At 32.8% G+C, this 25,132-nt stretch overlaps 1 protein-coding gene across 1 annotated transcript in view; it reads left to right on the top strand.

Moving 5' to 3' along the window:
• LOC111683912 (transcription initiation factor IIB) overlaps positions 1 to 24,848 on the top strand; it is a 36,520-nt gene extending 11,672 nt beyond the window's left edge. Inside the window, exons 3-5 of the mRNA XM_023446030.2 lie at positions 23,976 to 24,210; positions 24,283 to 24,404; positions 24,582 to 24,848. Of these exons, the coding sequence (XP_023301798.1) occupies positions 23,976 to 24,210; positions 24,283 to 24,404; positions 24,582 to 24,743 (519 nt within the window). The 3' untranslated portion in view covers positions 24,744 to 24,848. The remainder of the gene's footprint in view (positions 1 to 23,975; positions 24,211 to 24,282; positions 24,405 to 24,581) is intronic.
• The last annotated feature ends 284 nt before the right edge of the window (positions 24,849 to 25,132 follow it).

Below are 25,132 nucleotides of genomic sequence, written 5' to 3' on the forward strand. Positions count from 1 at the left end.
CCAAAGATATATAATGTTGGTTGATTGTAACCCCTTAACACAATTTTAAGCAAAAAACCACTCGTTTATAATTTTTGTGTTTCGTATAATATGGTCATATATGAAATACAGAAAAAATTCGAATACTTTTGTGAGGCAATTTTATTGACTTTATAAAAAAAGTTAAATCTATTGAGGTATATGTAATTTTTCCTAATTTTAAAGAGTTTGATATTATATCTTAGGACTTTTTAGACAATATAAAAAACTTAATTATTCATTTCACACACAAAGATATATTTAAATTATGTTTCTTTTCAAAGTTCAAAGTTACTTATAATTTGATTTACTTGTACATGTATAAAATCTGGATATGAAGTTTAAATTTTTAATATATTTTTTTTTTGCATTACATCTTAATATACTTGTGATTAACATTGTATATGAGAACAGAAAATTAAAATATAAAAAAATTAAGTGTGCTGTAATTTAATCAACAATAAACAATAATATTACTGTATATCTTATACAAATTTCAATATTTTTATAATAAATTTACTTTCTGTATTATTTATACCCTTCACTTTCGTGAGAAGGGTATATATAAGTTTGTCATTCCGTTTGTAATTTCTATAATATAATTTTCCGACCCTATAAAGTATATATATTCTTGATCCTTATAGATAGCGGAGTCGATTAAGCCATGTCCGTCTGTCTGTCTGTTGAAATCAGTTTTTAGAGGACCCCAGATATCGGCGATGTCTGAATCTTCAATAATTCTATTAGACATGCTTTCGAGAAGATCGCTATTTAAAATCAGCAAAATCGGTCGGTAAATAACGGAGATATGAGCAAAAATCCGAGACAACCTCTGAAAATTTCATCAAAAAATTGTTAAAAAAGCAACAAAAATTGTTAAAAAATAGAAAAAGATGTACACGTGTGTGTGTAGATGTATTTGGTTTTATTCAGCTGTGTATTTTTTGTATGTTTGGAATTCAAACATACAAAGTATACACAGCAAAAAAATATGATTTGCATTTTTTGTTAAAATAAAATGATTTTCCCTTTTGTTTTGCAAATATATTTTTTGATGAATAGAAAAAAGTATTTAAAACGTTTTCAATTATATGAGAGTAGATTGTGAGTTATTGTACAATAATTTTTATGCGAATAATGTAAGTTTGAAATTTAAAACTAACACAAATTTTTTCCAAGTGATTTTTAAAACAATTTTTTTACGATAAACAAAAACAAAATCTACGTCTCGTCAATGTTTACCAGCAATGAATCAGAGGTCGAAGTCGACCGGCCTCGAGTCGGAGCTTAGCCGCCGCCGAAATATATTTAGTTGCTTGAGCTGCCGCCGAAACATTCGGCTTAAATCGACTCAAATTTTTTTTAATGTTTTTATTAACTAGACTGTAAGATCAATTATGTTTAAAATACACTATGGTGAAGGGTATATAAGATTCGGCACAGCCGAATATAGCACTCTTACTTGTTTTTATAATATTTTTTTTTAATAAGCAATATTTATTGGATGATTCTTATAACAATACTTCAGAAACATAGTAATAAGTTGTTGATTTATCTACTTCTTAGAATGGGTTCATGCAGAATCACTTCAGATTTCTGAAAAGAAATCTTGAAAATAATGACATCGCCTTTACTTCTACGTCCAGTTTTGAGGAACAGTTTCTAGAGAATTTCTAATAAGTTCTTTAGCATAAATTCTGGATCTCGTTGATAAATCTCAAAAACATAAATTTAAAAAACTTAATTTGTAAAGTAAGCCAGAGTGTGTGTAAGTTTGTAAGGACTTTGGAATACAAAATAAGCAACACAATATCAATGAATTAAGCTATAAATTTTCTGTTGGGTATTTTTAAATTAAAATTGAATTGTATTTTAGTAAAAAAGGTATAATAAAGGGAAACGTTTCTCTTACGATTCGTTAATAAGACTTGCCGTTGATTCTCTTTTGCCTGTATATGATTCTCTTTGTTCAGCTTTAGATATTCGTCATTTCATTTGGTTGGAACGGGTTTATATTTTCCTTGGAATTTTTCTACCTGGAACAATTGAAAGAGGGATGACTTTTATTAGGGGATATAGAATCTTCTATATGAATTAAATTAAAAAAATCGTTTATCTGAGAAATTATTAGAACTACACCATTTTCAACAGAATTCAGAAAAACTCAACTGTAAATGAGATTTTCCATTTGAAATTTAGACAATTCTAATTGAAAATCGAATTTTTCATTTAACATTTAGAAAAGATCAATTGAAAATGAGAATTGTACATTCTTGATGGAACAATATTACTTGATATACTAAATACTTAACGTTTTTGTATTTTATAATTTATAAATAACTCTTTGAAAAAATATTCATAGAATATTTGAAATATTTTTTCACTTCTGAAAAATTTTTAATCTATTCAATGTTATTTTGTTGTTTAATAAATTAACTATTTCATATTAAACAGAGATGGGGGTAGTGCACTAATTTTTAACTATCACTAATTATTAGTGGTAGTTCAAAATTATTTACTACTTTTATTTAAGTTAATGATGATTTGAAAAATATAAGCCTCACTCAATAACAGTGATAGTGATATTTAAAATTTTTAACTAAAAATATTTTAAAAATAGTTAAAATATTTGTTTTTACAGCCTAGTGAAATAAATTTTTCTACACTAAATTATTAGTTCAAAAAATATTCATGCACTATTTTTGTTTTCAACAGAGAAATGTTTCACTCAATTGAAAGTTTAAGTTAATAGGTTATTATATTTAAGGAAAAGGTATTTAAATACAAAAATTATACAATTACAATAAAAACAGAAATAAACAAAAGATAATACAGTAAAAAATGGCCATTATTGGCTTTAAGTAAAACAAGTTTTTCGAAATTGGAATCACTTAATTTATTTCTCCTAAGAGAGTCCACCATTCCGCTAAAAGAAAACAAACGTTCTACTGGAACAGAAGAAGGCAAAGGCGTGTTAAATTTTAAAAACATTTGCCTTATTTGTGGATATTTGTTGAGGCTAAAAATATCGGTCTCCGAGCTTAAAAGGAAAGCACGTATTTCATTTTGTATACCTTCTTTTTGAACAAAGGTTAAAGGTCCTAATATTAAAGATATTAATAAACCAATTATTTTAGTAATGTTTTCACTTACTATCAATTTCCCCAAACTCTTTCAGCCGTTTTTGGCCTGTTACATTTTTTGCAAATGTTTTTATTAAGTTTCTTAAGTCAAAATTAATTATTATAGATATGTTTGTATCTACATATATTCAATAATCGTATTTCAATTAGAATAATTCCATGATCACTCATTAAAAAAAATAGTGCAAAGAAAATTATTGAAGCCTTTTGTTAGTGACTGTTCAAATATTTAACTATTTGAGTGTACTGCTTTTTTCTACACTACCACTCAATTGAGTTATAGTAAAAAAAAAATAAAATTATCACTAAAAAATATTAGTGCTAAAAATATAAGCTTCACTACCACTAAGCTGATGAAAATTAGTGAAAAATATATTTTTTTAAATAATATTTAGTGCTAGTGAAATATTGATTTAACTAAAAAAATAGTGCACTACCCCCATCTGTGATATTAAATAAATTTTCTAAAAATATTGAATATATTAAGCTGCGCCAATAGGTTATGGGGCCGGGACACACAATGGCTCAAGATTTTAAGTCATCTTTTGAAAAACTTAACAGACTTAAATTTGGAAAAAGAAAGCAGAATGTGTACTAATTAGAGATGATACGTTGTTTGTTATCCGAGTTGAAAACCCAGATGAAGTGGATGTAGTTTTGTAAAGAAAAGATGAAAGCGCAAGAGCATCAATTTATTTGATGATTGAAGATGATTTGTTTTATCTACAAGGAAATCATGTTTGGTTATCAATAATCATTTTGAACGTCATTCTTTCAGTGTGTATTTATAAGAGTATTCAAACGATTAATGGTCGTTCGGTTAATCGATTAATTTCTGACGATTAATCGTTCGAATAAATGAAAATTGTAAAATTTCAAATAACGAATAAACCGAATAATTTCTATCAATTAACCAATTAAGAAAAACTGGCTATTTAGCAGTAAAATTATGTAAAATTTGTTAAAAAAATTAATATTTTTAGAATAAATTTTCTTTTTTTAATTTCTTAATCAATTTTCTATAATAAAGAAAATTTATTTGATGATTTTTGAAAAGAAATCATGAAAAGAATTATATCGCTTTTATTTTTACAAGCAGTTTTTTTGGGAACATTGTTGTGTTCTTAAGTATTTCTAATAAGTTTTTAGCAACACTTATAGTTGAACTACTGTTCAATAGAGCTTATGAATTCTCGAACTCGTTGAAAATCTTAAAAACAGTAATGTCTTTATATAGAAAAGCATTTCACATAAACAGGAACAATTTCTAGTATTTGATAAAAAACTTATTTTCAAATCTATGCGTACAGGAAACTGTGGACCATTAGTATTAAATCTGTGTACTCAGTTTTTCATAAGCTCTTATGCTCCTGTAAAAGGCCTTTAAAGTTTAAAAGACATCCAATTTCAAAAGATGGAATTACAAATTTATATTAAGAAGTTGGTATTAATATTAATATAAAATGAAGCTGAGTTCCTCTGCTTCGAAATAATATAATTTATTTCGAATCATCAAGATCATCAAGAGAGAATTGGAAATCTTAAAGGAAATTTGTCTCAAAAAAGTAGTTAAAAGTTTTTGAGTCGAAAATGAAACCTTTTTAAATTTAATTTCTTCTTCCTTTTTTCTCTAAGTGAGATAGGTAAATAATATAGAAAGAATGTACAGATTCCCAGCTTTCATTTGATACCAATATTAGCATTATAATATATTTTCACATACTTATCAACTTTTTCATGTGTGAATGCTTTTTTCAAATCTGTTACAGGGTGTATATCAAGAAAATTATTGTTTAAAGCAATAATAACTAGTTTCCTTTTATTCGAATAACCGGATAATTTTTAATTATCCGATTATTAACCGGCTAACGTAAAACCTCCAATAATTATTTGTCGAATAAACCGAATAAGACAAAAACCCGAATAATTGTATACCCTAGTATTTATAATGAAGAAAATTTGTCTAATGCAATTAGAAGAAAATGGTGACATGGAGAAACATTTAAGCAAAATGCAATAAGAATACAAATGCCTTTGCAGGACGGGAGAAACTTAGTGACTCAGGTAAACTTCGTGGTTTACCTGAGTCGTACGATGTATTAGTAACAACTCTTGAAGTTAGAGGTAATGGTGTACCTAGAATCTAGAAGAAGGACTCAAAAGCAAACGTATATTAATGATGAAAACTCCGTTTCGAAAGTGTATGGTAATCTATATATATAAAATTCTAACGTTACTGACTGACTGACTGACTGACTGACCGACTGATTGACTGATTCATCATCGCACAGCCTAAACGGTTAAAGCTAAAGAGCCCACCAAATAGATCCACTAAGACGGGATTTTTGGAAATTCGAATGTTTAGGGGGTAAAAAAGGGTAAAAACGGGTAAAATCGGTAACCTCATATCTCCTAAACTAGAAAGATGTACACGTGTGTGTAGATGTATTTGGTTTATTCAGCTGTGTATTTTATTGTATGTTTTGGAATCCAAACATACAAAAAATATATTTTTTAATGAATAGAAAAAAGTATTTAAAACGTTTTCAATTATATGAGAGTAGATTGTGAGTTATTGTACAATAATTTTTATGCGAATAATGTAAGTAAATTTAAAACTAACACAAATTTTTTCCAAGTGCTTTTTAAAACAATTTTTTAACGATAAACAAAAACAAAGTCTACGTCTCGTCAATGTTTACTAGCAATGAATACGAAAGTGTTGTTGTTTTACTCTTGCTTGTTATACTGTTAAGAACAACAACAACGTATTGCTAGTGTTAAACGCATATAAGTGTATAGAAAACACACTGTCTATAGCTAAGCGCATTTACAAAAACAAAAGAGTACCAAGCGCATAGGGCTTGGGCACCCTTGGTTTGGATCAGTGGTGGCCAGCGAGAGAGTGCTTAAAACGCATATGTTGTAGTGAAAAAATAAAAGAGTACACAAATGAAAATACGTGTGATTTGCACTGAAACAAATTATTTGTTTGTATTTATTTTGTGTTATTCATATAACATATTTGTATTTTAATGAATAACGGAAGGTATGTATTTTGAGGTATGTGTTCATGTAAGTATGTATTGATGTATGTATGCATGTATGTATGTATATATGTAGGTATATATGTATGTATGTATGTATGGATTGATGTATGTATGCATTGATGTCAGTATGTATTGATGTATGTATGTATTGGTGTGTTGATGTAAATATGTACCGATATATGTGATGAAGTAAGTGTGTATTGAAGTATGTGTTGATGTAAATATGTACTGATGTATGTGTTGATGTAAATATGTACTGATGTATGTGTTGGTGTAAGTATGTATTGATATATGTGTTGATTTTAAAATTGTGTGATGTATGTGTTGATGTAAATATGTGCAAAAAAAAATATTTGGGCAAAAAAAAATATATATATATATATTTCATAATAAAGAAGTCGGATTTTTAATATCACATGGGTTAATTTAATTGTACTTAAAAATAAAAAAAATATTGCAGCAATTCATTAAATTAGTTAACATAAAAAATTATTTTTATAATAAAAAATTAAATTTTTTATCGCAATTATTTAACTTTAATTTTTAAAAACTAAAAATTCTATTATATATATGAATTATGATATTCAATCAATTTTTCAATATCAATTTCTTTATCGTAACATTTTATTTTTAGCAATGCCTCTAAGTGACTATCAGTGAGTTGGTTCCGATATTTAATTTTTGATTTGAGACATTGCTGAGAAAGTAGACTCGCATATATAAGTCGTTGAAAACATTGAAAATAATCTAGCATTAAATCTCTACAGGCTATATATTTATTGGGACAAATGTTACTCCAGAAAGATATTCCAGTATCCATTGGAATGGATAAATCTTCTCTCATATTAATTATTTCTTGTTGAATATTTTCTGGTATGTTTTCAAGTGGGCATGAATGGGGGTTATTAAAAATATTAATAGCCCAATTTATGGTGAAAATATCTTTAAACCTATATTAAAATTCTCTATGAGTTTATTAATTTCTTCATTGAATTCGTTAAGTTTATCTACGTTCCGATATTTTGAAAAAATGTTTGCTACTCTTGGAAAAATTCGTCAAATTTTCCTGAGCAATTTGATTTTTCCATATAAGGAGTTTTTTGGAAAATTCACATATAGAATAATATAAATCAGCAATGTTTTTATTTCTCCCCTGTAAAATAAGGTTTAAATTATTTATATGTATAGTAATATCAGCAAGGAAAGCTAAATTAAATAAAAAATCAGGAGAGTTAATTGCAAGAAGAAGATCTGCGTCTTTTGAGAAGATTCGATCTGTAAAAATTTGTGCTATTTTCTTCTCTTAATTCAAAGAGACGTTCGAGACTTTTCCCTCTGCTTAGCCATCTTACTTCCGTATATAATAAAATATCACCATATTCCGCATTAATATCCTCTAAAAACGCAACTAACTTTCTGTGAGTATGACCGCCTTTTAATCGATTGATTATCTTTACTGCAGTTTTCATAGCATCAGTAAAGCCTATAGATTTGGCAAACAGAGCTTGTTGATGAATAATACAGTGGAAAGTTGGCACTTGTATCCCGGCTCTTAACAGATGACCAACAAATCCTTGTTTACGCCCAACCATAACAGCAGCACCATCTGTACAGATTGCAGACAATTTGCTACTCTCTACGACAGATAAAACATTCCGATCGAACGAATCATATATGGTTTTACCGTTGACATTCTCATAAAATGATTCCAATTTTAATATTTCGTCAAATGAATTAAAGAAATTGTCGACAGTTCGGACACATATAATCATCTGACTAGTATCTGAAATATCGACACTTTCATCAAAACATATAGAAAAATATTTTGATTGCTTAATTCTCTCTTTTGTTTTTTTTTCTGTGCGCCTAGCAATAGTTTGGCGGGACAACGGCAATTCGTTAATAATATTTTCCATTTGCGTCCCTATTTCTCCAAAAAAAGGAAAAATTGCGGAACATATTTCTTTAAATAAAACCCCATCCTCAAATGGACGACCTTTTTTCGCCAATGCCAAAGCAATCGCGTATGTTGCTTTCGCATGACTATTTTCTGAAAAAAGTCGTTCATTATAATAATTGCTGAATATTCCATTGTACTTTGCTTTGAAATCAGATTTTAATTTTGAAATCAATTGATTTCTCGCAATTCCGACTACTTCATGTAAATTGGAATGACAACTGGCATAATGACGCTTAAGTGTACTTGAATGGGTTTTTTTTAACTTTTGGCCACATACAATACACTCAGCTTCCTTAAATATATTTAAACAGAATAAAAAATCCTTCTCCCACTCAATATTCCACATATTTAGTTTTTTATAATATTGTAAGCAACAAGCAACTGAATAAACTTGTTTTTGTTTTGTGTTTACTTTGTGTTTTTACTCACAGTATTCGTATTGCGAATGTATTAGTGAGAACAACATAACTACCCCGGGGTAGTGTTTGGCCACCAACGGTTTGGATGCTGTTGGCGTCATTGCGTTGTTATTTTTGTTTTTCTGTGTTTTTCGTTATGTATGTTTAGATGTCTGTTGGTTTAGATGCCTTGTGTATTTTGTGTTTTATTTCGTTTAGCGTTGTTGTTCTTTTTGTTCAGCTTTTGATGTAATAATGATGGATTCAGGGAAGCGCATAGCACCACAACAGCTCAAACACAGATAACCTCACAGATCGCCAATGGCCTCAATCAGCAACGGCCGTGTCAGCGTACCATCGTCGCCGCCCTGGATTTATCCAAGGCCTTTGATACGGTTGATCACTCGATGCTATTAAAAAACATAACTAACTCAACACTCCCCAATGATGTCAAACGCTGGATAGTTAACTATCTTTGTGGAAGACATGCGTTTGTTCAGTTTAAAGGTCAAAAATCAAAATACCGCAAGATAAAAATGCACCAGCCTCAAGAGTAGTATTTCAGGTTTCAGGTTTAAGTCAGTCAGACAACATAAGAGCCGGCTGGTGCAGTTTCCTCAACTGCTACCGTGAACGTATCGTTCCAGGCGCATTAAATCGTTTCCCAGCCTATCATCAAAGTCCGTTAAGACCGACTGAAGTGGCGCAGTTTCTCCAGCTCTACCTTCCACCCACAGACATAAACTCAAATAATTAAGTATCTATTATTCTAATTTCAGGAACGAACTATCGGCCACAGTCGAACTGTTACAACAACCACAACAAACAATTTTCGAACGAGGTTTTAATTTTATATTAGTACTAGCTATACCCAGTGTGCTTCGCTACCCTCATCGTAGTGGAATAAAATAAATATCATTATTGTAAATGTATATATATCTGCAATATCAATAATTCCCCTTTTAGAGAACTCTTTAAGTTTGATTTTATGATTCTAGTCTCAATATTACAGAAAATTAGAAAAAACAGTTGAAGAACGAAAAAGTACCAGACAGTGCCTTTTTATATATTTTCATTAAATCAGGATGACGCATGTTAAATTTTCAACCAGAAACCAAAAAAAATCGCATAAAGATTTTTATACAATCAGGAAGCTACATGTCCAATTTAATGTTTTTAGGTTCAATATTATAGAAAATTCGAAAAGTATTAGTAAAAGAACAAAAAAAGTACCAGAGTATGCTTTTTCAATTTTCGTTCAATTGGGATACTGCGTGTTTAATTTTATGTTTATAAATTCAATATTTTAGAAAGCTCTAAAAGTACCAGTACCAGTGAATTACGAAAAAGTACCAAAGGACCAATCTTATTTAATTTCATGTTCCTAAGTTCAATATTATAGAAAATTCAAAAAGTACCAGAAAATATTCCAGTTTAAATTTTCATTTACTCAAGTCCCTGATTGCTTTTAAAGATTCTAATTAACTCCGGGCTCCACATGCTTAATTTCATGTGTCTAGGATCAATATTATAAAAAGCACAAAAAGTACCTTTTGAAGAACGAAAAAGTACCCTTTATAGGTTCTCACTTAATCCAGGCTCTAAACGCTTAATTTCATGTTTCTAGGTTCAATATTATAGAAAATTCAAAATGTACCTTTTAAAGAACGGAAAAGTACCAAAAAGTCCCCTTTTATAGGTCCTCACTTAATCCGGGCTCTATATGCTTAATTTCACGTTCCTAGGTTCAATATTATACAAAAATCCAAAAAGTACCTTTTGAAGAACGAAAAGGTTTCAAAAAGTCCCTTTTATATGTTCTCACTTAATCCATACTCTACATACTTAATTTCATGTTTCTAGGTTCAATATTATAAAAAATTCAAAAAGTACCTTTTGATGAACGAAAAGTCCTCTTTTATAGATTCTCATTTACTCCAGGCTCTACATGCTTAATTTCATGTTTCTAGGTTAAATTTTATAGAAAACCCAAAAAGTACCTTTTGTAGAACGAAACAGTACCAAAAAGTCTCCTTTTATAGATTCTTTTTACTCCAGGCTCTACATGCTTAATTTCATGTTTCTAGGTTAAATTTTATAGAAAACTCAAAAAGTACCTTTGAAGAACGAAAAAGTACCAAAAGTCCCCTTTTATAGGTTCTCACTTAATCCATCCTCTACATACTTGATTTCACGTTTCTATGTTCAATATTATAGGAAATTAAAAAAGTACCTTTTGAAGAACGAAAAAGTACCCCTTTTATAGATTCTCATTTACTCCGGGCTCTAAACGCTTAATTTCATGTTTCTAGGTTCAATATTATAGAAAATTCAAAAAGTACCTTTTGTAGAACGAAACAGTACCAAAAAGTCTCCTTTTATAAATTCTCATTTACTCCGGGCTCTACATGCTTAATTTCATGTTTCTAGGTTCAATATTATACAAAAATCCAAACAGTACCTTTGAAGAACGAAAAAGTACCAAAAGTCCCCTTTTATAGGTTCTCACTTAATCCATCCTCTACATACTTAATTTCATGCTTCCAGGTTCAATATTACAGGAAATTCAAAAAGTACCTTTTGTAGAACGAAAAAATACCAAAAAGTCCCCTTTTATAGATTCTCATTTACTCCGGGCTCTACATTCTTAATTTCATGTTTCTTGGTTCAATATTATAGGAAATGCAAAAAGTACCCTTTGAAGAACGAAAAAGTACCAAAAAGTCCCCTTTTATAGATTCTCATTTACTGCGGGCTTTACATGCTTAATTTCATGTTTCTAGGTTCAATATTATACAAAAATCCAAAAAGTACCTTTTGAAGAACGAAAAAGTACCAAAAGTCCCCTTTTATAGGTTCTCACTTAATCCATCCTCTACATACTTAATTTCATGTTTCTAGGTTCAATATTATAGGAAATTCAAAAAGTACCTTTTGAAGAACGAAAAAAATACCAAAAAGTCCCCTTTTATAGATTCTCATTTACTCCGGGCTCTACATTCTTAATTTCATGTTTCTTGGTTCAATATTATAGGAAATTCAAAAAGTACCTTTTGAAGAACAAAAAGTACCAAAAAGTTCCCTTTTATAGATTCTCATTTACTCCGGGCTCTACATACTTAATTTCATGTTTCTAGATTTAATATTATGCAAAAGTCCAAAAAGTACCTTTTGTAGAACGAAACAGTACCAAAAAGTCTCCTTTTATAGATTCTCATTTACTCCGGGCTCTACATGCTTAATTTCATGTTTCTAGGTTCAATATTATACAAAAATCCAAACAGTACCTTTTGAAGAACGAAAAAGTACCAAAAGTCCCCTTTTATAGGTTCTCACTTAATCCATCCTCTACATACTTAATTTCATGCTTCTAGGTTCAATATTATAGGAAATTCAAAAAGTACCTTTTGTAGAACGAAAAAATACCAAAAAGTCCCCTTTTATAGATTCTCATTTACTCCGTGCTCTACATTCTTAATTTCATGTTTCTTGGTTCAATATTATAGGAAATTCAAAAAGTACCTTTTGAAGAACGAAAAAGTACCAAAAAGTCCCCTTTTATAGATTCTCATTTACTCCGGGCTCTACATGCTTAATTTCATGTTTCTAGGTTCAATATTATACAAAAATCCAAAAAGTAACTTTTGAAGAACGCAGAAGTACCAAAAGTCCCCTTTTATAGGTTCTCACATAATCCATCCTCTACATACTTAATTTCATGTTTCTAGGTTCAATATTATAGGAAATTCAAAAAGTACCTTTTGAAGAACGAAAAAATACCAAAAAGTCCCCTTTTATAGATTCTCATTTACTCCGTGCTCTACATTCTTAATTTCATGTTTCTTGGTTCAATATTATAGGAAATTCAAAAAGTACCTTTTGAAGAACGAAAAAGTACCAAAAAGTACCCTTTTATAGATTCTCATTTACTCCAGGCTCTACATGCTTAATTTCATGTTTCTAGGTTAAATTTTATAGAAAACTTAAAAAGTACCTTTTGTAGAACGAAACAGTACCAAAAAGTCCCTTTTATAGATTCTCATTTACTGCGGGCTCTACATGCTTAATTTCATGTTTCTAGGTTCAATATTATACAAAAATCCAAAAAGTACCTTTTGAAGAACGAAAAAGTACCAAAAGTCCCCTTTTATAGGTTCTAAGAAATTGATATTGAAAAATTGATTGAATATCATAATTCAAATATATAATAGAATTTTTAGTTTTTAAAAATTAAAGTTAAATAATTGCGATAAAAAATTTAATTTTTTATTATAAAAATAATTTTTTATGTTAACTAATTTAATGAATTGCTGCAATATTTTTTTTATTTTTAAGTACAATTAAATTAACCCATGTGATATTAAAAATCCGACTTCTTTATTATGAAATATATATATATATATATTTTTTTTTTGCCCAAATATTTTTTTTTGCACATATTTACATCAACACATACATCACACAATTTTAAAATCAACACATATATCAATACATACTTACACCAACACATACATCAGTACATATTTACATCAACACATACATCAGTACATATTTACATCAACACATACTTCAATACACACTTACTTCATCACATATATCGGTACATATTTACATCAACACACCAATACATACATACATCAATACATACTGACATCAATGCATACATACATCAATCCATACATACATACATACATATATACCTACATATATACATACATACATGCATACATACATCAATACATACTTACATGAACACATACCTCAAAATACATACCTTCCGTTATTCATTAAAATACAAATATGTTATATGAATAACACAAAATAAATACAAACAAATAATTTGTTTCAGTGCAAATCACACGTATTTTCATTTGTGTACTCTTTTATTTTTTCACTACAACATATGCGTTTTAAGCACTCTCTCGCTGGCCACCACTGATCCAAACCAAGGGTGCCCAAGCCCTATGCGCTTGGTACTCTTTTGTTTTTGTAAATGCGCTTAGCTATAGACAGTGTGTTTTCTATACACTTATATGCGTTTAACACTAGCAATACGTTGTTGTTGTTCTTAACAGTATACAAGCAAGAGTAAAACAACAACACTTTCGTATTCATTGCTAGTAAACATTGACGAGACGTAGACTTTGTTTTTGTTTATCGTTAAAAAATTGTTTTAAAAAGCACTTGGAAAAAATTTGTGTTAGTTTTAAATTTACTTACATTATTCGCATAAAAATTATTGTACAATAACTCACAATCTACTCTCATATAATTGAAAACGTTTTAAATACTTTTTTCTATTCATTAAAAAATATATTTTTTGTATGTTTGGATTCCAAACATACAATAAAATACACAGCTGAATAAAACCAAATACATCTACACACACGTGTACATCTTTTTCTATATACAGTGTTGTTGTTTACATTTGTTGATAAAATTTTCAGAGGTTGCCTCAGATTTGTCTCATTAATGTATTTAAAAACAATACATTAATGATCTTTTTATTTCTTATGTGCTAAAATTTAATGTATACTTTTATTCACAAAAAATAATTCTTATTCTAATGCCTTGGGATATACAATATTTTTTGTTTTACCCTCTAGTATAAATAAAAAACCCACATAACTATTTTCTAAACACAATAGTTTCCAGGATTAACAATATGTTACATATGAGAGATGCCAAGCAAATTATTGCAAGTTAGCCAACTTCTATCTATCTAAGAAAATTTGAAATTCTGCCCGTTATTTTCTAAAGTTATTCATATAAAATTTTAAGATTCTAGCTCTAATAGTTTCTTGGATATAAGATTTCTTCTATTTAAATCATGTGGGGGCTTCAAGCTCTCCAGATGAAAGTCCTCCAAAATGTTCATAAAAATATTAGGGTATTCAATTATTCGGGTTTTTGTCTTATTCGGTTTATTCGACAAATAATTTTTTGAGGGTTTATGTTAGCCGGTTAATAATCGGATAATTAAAAATTATTCGGTTATTCGAATTAAAATAAACTAGATGTTATTATTACTTTTAAGAATAATTTTCTTCATATACACCCTGTAAAAATTTTGAAAAAAGCATTCACACATGAAAAAGTTGATAAGCATGTGAAAATATAGAATTGCGTACTCCGATTTTTATGTCCTTATAAAAGGATTTCAAAGTTTAAAGGACTACAAACGAATATTTAAAATATTTATATGTATTTTATAATGCTAATATTAGTATCAAATGAAAGCTGGGAATCTGTACACTTAGAGAAAAAACGAAAAAGAAATTAAATTTAAAACGGTTTCATTTTCGACTCAAAAACTTTCAACTACTTTTTTGAGACAAATTTTCTTTGAGATTTCTAATTCTTTCTTGATGATCTTGATGATTTAAAATAAATTATATTATTTTGAAGCAGAGGAACTCAGCTTCATTTTAAATTAATATTAATACCAAATTTGGAATTCCATCTTTTGAAATTGGATGTCTTTTAAACTTTAAAGTCCTTTTACAGGAGCATAAGAGCTGATTATGAAAAATTGAGTACATAGAGTTAATACTAATGATCCACAGTTTCCTGTACGCATAGATCATGTTTGAAAATAACTTTTGCACGGTTTATAAACAAAAATATTATTTTCACTTCTTTCACTTTAATTCTTTGTTTAGTTTTTTATCAAATACTAGAAATTATTCCCGTTTTCCAGGCTCGGGGAGTTTTTCAGTTTTTCCTACCGAGCGCGTCCCCGGGTGGCGGATAGGGGGTGGTGATGGACCATTTGTCTTCTTCCAGCTTTAATTTCACTTAAGCTGTGGAAGGGGAGATTGTCCACCACCTTAGAATATTATATTCCCCGCGGACCAAAAATATGGAAAATAAAAATAAGATAAATGTTACGGTGCAGGGCCTAAATAACCCAGTACCAGCGGCAAGTGTTGATCTACTCGCGAGTCACGTGTCGTCGTCATCCCGCAATCGTGGGCAAAATACTACTACGGAGGCAATACCTTGGCCTCCTTGGCGGACAATGCGTCAAGTGTACAGCATGCCACTGGCAAAAATATGGAGATGTATTCAGCCTTTAAATATAGGTGAGGGTTCCGACTCTGAATCCTCAGAAGATAATAACACCACCATTATAGCAAATCCCAAAAAGGATGAAGTAGGGCAAGTGGTGAAACAGGTGAGTGATAGCATAGCTAAACTACCTATTACTAAGAAAAGACTATCTGGAGCATAGAGGAGGAAGCTGAAAAAGATGCTTCAGGAAATCACAGTTAGTCAATCCAACGACACTCCAAAGGAAAAATCGGACTCTATCACAAGATCTGAGGCAAAGAGGATCAGGTCTCCCGAAGAGTTGACAACTGAGAATAAAGCTAAGAAGAAAAAGAGCTCCCCGTCTTCATATACACAGTCGAAGCCAAGCCATACTTCACTCAAAGGAACCTCAAGTCAGAATCTTGAGAGTAAGGGTGACAACGCCAAGATAGATATCCCGAAGACGACCACGTCGGCGAAATCAACCTCGAAGGTAAGGGTATCTCAAAAGAAACCCCTAAAAGCGAGGAATAATAGGCTTGACAGTAGAAAAGGAAAATAGCCGCCATCTTACGCCAAAGTTGACAAAAGAAGACACCGGGACGATCTCTGTTATGCAGTTTACGATGCCGGTAATCCGATAGGCAAAATTCCAATAGATCAACAGAGTAAGGTAGAAGATCTGGTGAACAATAAGATAGTGGACCACGCAATCGCTTCAAAGGGCAAACAACCAATAGAGAGCGTGAGCTGCGAGTTCAGAATGGGCGTGATGTTGATGAGGTTGGCATCTCACCAATATGTGAGCATCCTAAAGAACTTGGACGACGCTAAGCTGGGACTGGCAAAGAAGAGCGAGCTTTCGGTGCTCTTAAAGTCCACTGTCTACATAAAAGGATGGGGCAGTAAACTGGCTAATGAACGTATACTGGAAATTCTTGGTGGTCAAAATGTTGAGCTGGCCGTGGAAAAATGGGACGTCTTTTATAGGAAGGAAGAACCTGAGGGAACTTTATTTGTAATAAGTATCGACCAGAAATCTATGGCTAGTCTTGCCAAGAATAAAGGTAGGGCTTACTTCGCCTCTAAAGCTGTCATATTCAAAATTGGGAAGGTGCCGATTGGAAGGGCTGTTACAACAAGCCTCAAAAAGGACACTAAAATACCTAAGACCACAACATCAGTAGCAACTACTGATAACGTTAAGTTATCAAATCCTAAAAGCGAGAAAGATACCACTAACTCGTTAAAAGAAGGTGCAGCTGCCCTTTCCAAAATTGGGGAGGTGCCGATTGAAAGGGATGTCAACCTGTCTGCTATGCAGACGATGTCGTAATACTTTTAAAGGGAAAGGATCCAAATTACTTTGTAGAAGAGCTGAGGTGGCTCTGAATACGGCCTTGAGCTGGGCTCAACCGAGAGGCCTCAATGTTAACCCGGCAAAAACGGAAATCTGTCTTTTCACAAGAAATACAAAAATGTCTACGTATACTGAACCTTGCTTCCTGGGCAAGAAGATACCAGTGACAAAGTTAAGTACTTAGGTGTTATCCTCGACCGGAAATTAAAATGGAGACACTACATAGATGATAGGATTAACAAGGCACATCGGTGCTGGGCGATTTTTAGAGAACTATAGGCATGAAATGGGGTCTTAGTCCTATTATGACAAATTGGCTTTATAAAACTGTAATTAGACCAATTCTAGCTTATGCTTCAATAATCTGGTGGACTGCTTTAGACATAAAGGGTTATAGGACATGTCATCAATGTATACTGGACACATTGGAAGGTTATACACAATCATCGGACTTGCCTGATCGTATACCAGACACAGAATATGTCGGAAACTTTGAAACGCTGATCCCAGATAGAATGTCTTGGTCAAGCGGAACATTAGAGCAAATACCATTAGGAATCCGTTGTTACACAGATGGCTCTAAATTGGGGGACAAAGTGGGGCTGGGTTTCTATATTGAAGACCCAGAAACAGAAATATACCACCGTTTACCAAATCATAACACACACTTCCAGGCAGAAGTACGAGCAATAACGGAATGCGTAAATTGGATTAGAATAAATATGGCGCCCACAGCGCTTAATATACTTTTGCCGACAGCTTATTAAAAATGCTTAAGAACACGACAATGTTCCAAAAAAAAAAAAACTGGTTGAAAAAAAAGCGATATAATTATTTCCATGATTTCTTTTCAAAAATCGTCAAATAAATTTTCTTTATTATAGAAAATTGATTAAGAAATTAAAAAAAGGAGAAAATTTATTATAAAAATATTAAATTTTTTAGAAAATACATAGTAATTTTAATGCTAAATAGTGAGTTTTTAATAATCGGTTAATTAATAGAAATTATTCGGTTTATTCGTTATTTGACAATTTTCATTTATTCGAACGATTAATCGTCAAAAATTAATCGATTAACCGAACGACGAATAATCGTTTGAATACTCTAATAAATATTAAAGTAATTTATGCAAAATTTGATGAATATAGTTCTATATTTTCCTAGGTAAACAATATTTTGTAAGATTCTAGCTCTAATAATTTCTCAGATATACGAATTTTTAGATAAATTTAAAGTTCTTTGTGCAAAATTTTAAGAAGTTAGTTGTATTAGTTTCCCAGATAAACGAATTTTTTATCTTATTAATATGGGAGGTCGGGAGGTCGACTACCCCTCGTGGGTAGTCCGCAAATTTAAGATTCTAACTATAATAGTTTCCAAGATAAACAAATTTTTGTATTTAATTTATATGGGAGGTGCCACGCTCTCTAACACTAGTCCCCTCTCTTTTTATCCCACATAATCATATTGACACTGAATTGGATCCGACAAAATTTGAGGACTCTAACTGTTATTTTATTTCAAGATAAACAAATTTTTGTATTTAACTAATATGGGAGGTGCCGCTTCCCTCATTGGTAGTCCGCCAATTTATTAACCAAAATGTTTACATGGATGTTAGAGATTCTAACTGTAATAGTTTCTAAGATAAACGAATTTTTGTATTTAATTATATGGGAGGTGGCACGCTCCCTAACGCTAGTCGGCCCACTTTTTGTTCTAAATAATCATATTGACACTAAAATGGCTCCAACATAATTTGAGGAATCTTTCTGTTATATTATCTCAAATATACGGATTTTATATTTTCATAATATGGGCGTGGCTCCTCGCCTTGTAATTTCAATATTTCAATAGAAAGTAGCGTATTACCTATTCCAGACATACAGTAATACGCTGTAAAAATTTCAAGAAAATTGGTTCAGCCGTTTAGTAGTCTATAACGTTCAAACATAAACACACATTCATTTTTATACCCTTCACCTTCGTGAGAAGGGTATATATAAGTTTGTCATTCCGTTTGTAATTTCTATAATACAATTTTCCGACCCTATAAAGTATATATATTCTGGATCCTTATAGATAGCGGAGTCGATTAAGCCATGTTCGTCTGTCTGTCTGTTGAAATCAGTTTTTAGAGGTCCCCAGATATCGGCGAGATCCGAATCTTCAATAATTCAGTTAGACATGCTTTCGAGAAGATCGCTATTTAAAATCAGCAAAATCGGTCTATAAATAGCGGAGATATGAGCAAAAATCCGAGACAACCTCTGAAAATTTCATAAAAAAGCCACATTTTTTTCATGCTTTGTTAAAAAAGCAACAACAACACCGTGAATTGGATAAAGATGTACATGTGCGTGTGTAGATGTATTTGGTTTTATTCAGCTGTGTATTTTTCTTGTATGTTTGGATGCTGTGGGCGTCATTGAGTTGTGTATTTTGTTTTTGTAAATTCTGTTCGTATATTTGGATGTAGGTTGTTTTTTTTTGCGTTGTTTATTTTGTTTTTCTGTGTTTTTCGTTATGTATGTTTAGATGTCTGTTAGTTTAGATGCCTTGTGTATTTTGTTTTTTATTTCGTTTAGCGTTGTTGTTGTTCATTTTGTTTAGCTTTTGGTATAATATTAATGTAGTCGGGAAAAAATTTTTAAAACTTATGTGTTTAAAATACACTATGGTGAAGGGTCTATAAGATTCGGCACAGCTGAATATAGCACTCTTACTTATGTATATTTTTATATATAGATATACATAGATAAATAATTCTTTGAAAAAATATTGATAAAATATTTTAAATATTTATCGTAGAAGGTTTGTAGGTTTTTTGTGTAAATATATGTGCACGTAGTGCTTGTCATATAGACAACATAAATATCTTAAGACTGTGTAAATCGAACAATCTTAAATTTGGTGGCAAATAATATTTAAGTACCGTTAACGGTTTACTCGTGAAACATCCAGCAAAGACTATAAACTTGGCAACAAAACTCGCTTAAGCCGAATGAAACTAATGAAAATATAATAATTCATTCGTAATATCTTAACCCGAATGAAATAAAAGTAAGCTTAATAATTTATTCGCAATATCTTACGCCGAATAAATGATTTTTGTTTTTATGACAGATCCATCAACTGTGGCGAGATAGTGGTTCATAGAATCGCATCTGAATTCTGTTCATTAGAGACAGAAGCCATTTCTGTATGCTGAATATGAAGCAAAACGGTGCCTTTTATTGCAAATGAAACAATTACTTTTAACTTTACAATTGCTGATGTTATGCATTCTCGAAAGGCAATTAGTAGGGTTGGCTGAGCAGTTGAATATGTGATAGGTATCATGAGGACCCAGACCACATGCAGGACATTCGTTGGGGACGGCACGGTCTATACGTGACCAGTAGGCATTAAGCCTGTTGCTCTATCCCGATCTTAGTTGTGGCAGAACTACTTTTGTTTTCCGCGGCAGGTTTTCTTCCGTGTCTGCTATGGGCGGTGGGCGACCTCCAAGAACGAAATTCATGCGGTATCCTGCGACCGCGGAATTTATGGCGACTCTGTGAATGTCGTTCAAAGCTGCCGAATACGAGGACTGATCCAGTGGATGCCGCACATATCTGCATATGTGTTCCTCGTATATACGAAGATCCTTCCTGACATTCCTCGGGGAGTATCCAATTGTGTGATGTAAAAATTTGGATGACTTCTCCGATGAGGAGGAACTGTTTGGTTAACATGACATTGTGTTCCTTGACTGGAAGGACCTTCGTTTCCTCGTGCAGGTGATGTTCCAAGCAAATTTGCAAGCAGCCCGTTACAGTCCTTAGGGCGGCATTTTGGCAGCTTTGGATGTTTCTCCCCTGGGTATCACTTAGAGAAGGTGACCACACTGGAGCAGCATAGTTAACCACTGACCGACCAATCGTTTTATATGTAGCCAACAAGGTTTCTTTATCCATACCGCAAGTGCTGCCGGCTTGCGCTTTGAGGACCTTATATCTACTTCGCAATTTGTGCGTGATTGCAGTGGCGTGAGCAGAGGAAGTAAAGAGGCTATCAAATGTGACCCCCAAAATTTTTGGGTGGTGCGCGGTCGGAATTTGGACTCCATCGGCCACGATGCCAAGGTTTAGGTTTACCTCCTTCGTCCAGTTGGTAAAAAGTGTTGTTGACGACTTCGCTGGTGATAATTGCAGGTTCGCGCAGTGAAGAACTGATGTACTTCGTGGAAATAACCATTCACCAGAACGCATAATTCATCAATGTTGTGGCCCGTCGTTATGATTGTACAGTCGTCCGCATATGAAATCACTTCCACGCCTTGTGGAGGTGTGGGGAGCTTAGAGAGGTAGAAGCTAAACAAAAGTGGCGATAGTACTCCACCTTGAGGTACGCCTTGGAGCGTCCTACTATGGTGGAGCGTTATGATCCATCTCTTCGTGTTGTTGGGCATTGTGGATTGCAGGATATCCTCGAAGAGTGTGGCGTGACTGATAGTATCGAAGGCCTTCGTCAGGTCAAGATCCACTAGGACCGTCCTTGCACAGGGCCTCTGCTAATTTAAGCCTTGTGAGATCTGAGTGGCAATGGCGGTTAATGCTGTGGTGGTGCTGTGAATTTTGCGGAAGCCATGCTGGTGACGAGCTGCTGTTAGGTGGCTGGACACTGGGGGAGGAGAAGCGCCTCAAGAGTCTTCGCGACTGCTGATAGGAGGGAAATCGGCCTGTATGAGGTGTTTTAACATCAGCATGGATACATAGTTAACCACTGACCGACCAATCGTTTTATATGTAGCCAACAAGGTTTCTTTATCCATACCCCAAGTGCTGCCGGCTAGCGCTTTGAGGACCTTATTTCTACTTCCCAATTTGTGCGAGATTGCAGTGGCGTGAGCTGAGGAAGTAAAGAGGCTATCAAATGTGACCCCCAAAATTTTTTGGTGGTGCACGGTCGGAATTTGGACTCCATCGACCTCGATGCCAAGGTTTAGGTTTACTTCCTTCGTCCAGCTGGTAAAAAGTGTTGTTGACGACTTCGCTGGTGATAATTTCAGGTTACGCGCAGTGAAGAACTGATGTATTTCGTGGAGATAACCATTCACCAGAAGGCATAATTCATCAATGTTGTGGCCCGTCCCCATGATTGTACAGTCGTCCACATATCAAATCACTTCCACGCCTTGTGGAGGTGTGGAGAGCTTAGAGAGGTAGAAGTTAAACAAAAGTGGCGATAGTACACCACCTTGAGGTACGCCTTGTTTAACTCTACGGGGTTTGGAGCGTCTGTCTCTAAACTGGCGTGACTGACAGTGTTGAAGGCCTTTGACAGGTCAAGAGCCACTAGGACCGTCGTTTCACAGGGCCTCTGTTGCCTTGTGAGATCTGAGTGGCAATGGCGGTTAATGCTGTGGTGGTGCTGTGCATTTTGCGGAAGCCATGCTGGTGACAAGCTGCTGTTAGGTGGCTGGACAGCTGGGGGAGGAAAAGCGCCTCAAGAGTCTTCGTGACTGGTGATAGGAGGGAAATCGTCCTGTATGATTGTCCCACTGTCGCGTCTTTCCCAGGTTTTAAAATGGGAATGACTCTACCTTTTTCCAGGCTTCGGGTATTACGAGGCTGCTCAATGAATTGCCGGCAGAAAGCGCGCCAGCACCCTTCAGGGTCGGCAATGGGGATATCTGCAAACTTAATAGCGACCCTGTCATCCTTCTTCTATGGATATACGACCAGCAGGTATAAAGCGAGCAGCTGCTGAAATGACAGTTTCACGGAACTTCCTCTCTGAATGGTGTACGTTGGAGGGAAAATTTAGATCAGTGAAGATGCGTTCGGTGAATTCTCTGAAGCCGTTCCAGTCTGCTTTATATGGATATCATCCCAGATCTCCGGAGTGCAATCGAGGGTGTTAGCGGCGACGGTAATTATTGTTGCTACTGCTGTTGTTGTGATTGCAAGGGAGAGGGCGGAGGGGTAGCGTAGGAAGATGACGATGTTGTTGTCGACGACGCTGATGAATCTCGCCGTTGTAAGCGGCATGGGGCGACGAAATTTTCCGACCACTCTCGTTGATCGTTAAGTCCGGAGCAGTTCCTAAGATGACACCAGCCCAAACAAGAGTTTGGTGCAGTCGGTTCTGGCAGACTGTGCAGAACCATGGTCCGGGATTTAATTCAATTCCGGCACGGACCAAAAGGATGCGGAGCAGCAATGCCGGAAGATGTTGCTCCGCAGCAGAAAATTGTATTGTTGTTGCTGGGGTTGACAGCCCTTGGCCGAATAATTCGGATCATTCCGGTACGTAGAACCGGCTGTCGGGGAATGTTCCGGTCGATACAGCTGGTGCTGACTTGACAATCTTTGGCCGATTGAGAGTCGGGTCGTTCCGTAGCGGAGATCTAATTGTCATGGGAACAAACCCAATATACCCTCCCCACTAAAGTAGTATAGAAAATAAAAAGTAATTTTTGGACTTTTAACAGCAATTTTTGTAAATACAATCTCAAAGATAAATTTTTATTGAAGAAAATAACTCATACTAATTTTACAACATTTTTTAAAACTTCAGAATTACAACTTTGAAATACATAAGTATATATGTGGGCATGGCATCTCCCATATGAATTAAATATAAAAATTTCGTATATTGGGAAATTATTAGCTTTTTAAAACTTTTCATAGATTACATACATTAAAAATGCGGGGGTTATATAACCATATAATAACATGAGGACCAATGTATTAACTTTTTGAAATAGATCCAATAATAAAAAAGGCGGAATCGAACGAAACATTTTTCCAATAAGGACAGATATACTAAAATAATAGTATTTCCAATGTCCCAATAAAAGCAAAACTTGGTCCCAATAAAAACAGAAATTTCCATGGGAATGAAGAAAATATCCAAATATCGATAGGGTTATAAAATTGTTCTCAAAAACATGATAACATTTTCACCTCTTTTAATAAAAAATGTAACTAATATAAACTACCTTAACATTATTTATTGTAGGTTCACGATGGCAAAAATCTTAAAGGACGTTCAAATGATGCCAAGGCATCGGCTTGCCTTTATATTGCCTGTCGTCAAGAAGGTGTACCTCGTACATTTAAAGAAATTTGTGCTGTTAGCAAAATAAGTAAAAAAGAAATCGGAAGATGTTTTAAATTAACACTTAAAGCTTTAGAAACTAGTGTCGATTTGATAACTACAGCCGATTTTATGTCAAGATTTTGTGCAAACCTTGGTAATAATTATAAATTTCAAATACATATGAATATATTTTTATAAATATAATTCATTATTTCTATTATGATAGACCTACCGAATATGGTTCAACGAGCTGCTACACATATTGCAAAGAAAGCTGTTGAAATGGATATTGTGCCGGGAAGATCTCCTATTTCAGTTGCTGCAGCGGCGATATATATGGCATCACAGGTAACAAACTATCAATTTAAATTTTCGATAAAATATATCCAGACTTTGAAAATTTTTAAAGCAAATATAATCATAGTTACATCTTGTCTTGGTATCAGTCCTTATTATATTTTGAGTTGACAAGGCTCATTGAAATCTATCTAATGAATACATAATATTAATAAAAAATATTTATAGGCATCGGAGCATAAGCGTAGTCAAAAAGAAATCGGAGATATAGCTGGTGTAGCTGATGTGACAATAAGACAGTCGTATAAGCTAATGTATCCAGAAGCAGCTAAATTGTTCCCGGAAGACTTTAAATTTACTACACCAATTGAACAACTTCCACAGATGTAAAATAATTATTTATATTTCGCTTTTTTAAATAAGTTTATGTTTATTTTTAAACATGAAAATTTTTTATGTTATTTTTATAAGGAAATAAATATATATACATACATATATACTGTTTATTAGTTTGATATTATACTTTAATAAATCGTACATACATAAAGGAAGTCCGATATGCCATCCTCGTCCCTTTGTAAGGTTAATAGGTGCCACAACGTCTCTGTATTATTATTTATTCCTGGGACTGTGTAAGTATTCGTTGAATACAAAGCAAATAAAAGTAATCAAATCTATTTTCTTAAGTAAAAAAACCAATATTAAAAAATATCAACAGTAGTAAAAAAAAAAAAACGAATTCAAAACTGGTTAAAAATGCGAGTCGATCACACTTGTAT

Source organism: Lucilia cuprina, chromosome 2, assembly GCF_022045245.1.
Source record: "Lucilia cuprina isolate Lc7/37 chromosome 2, ASM2204524v1, whole genome shotgun sequence".
Classification (NCBI taxonomy): Eukaryota; Metazoa; Arthropoda; class Insecta; order Diptera; family Calliphoridae; genus Lucilia; species Lucilia cuprina.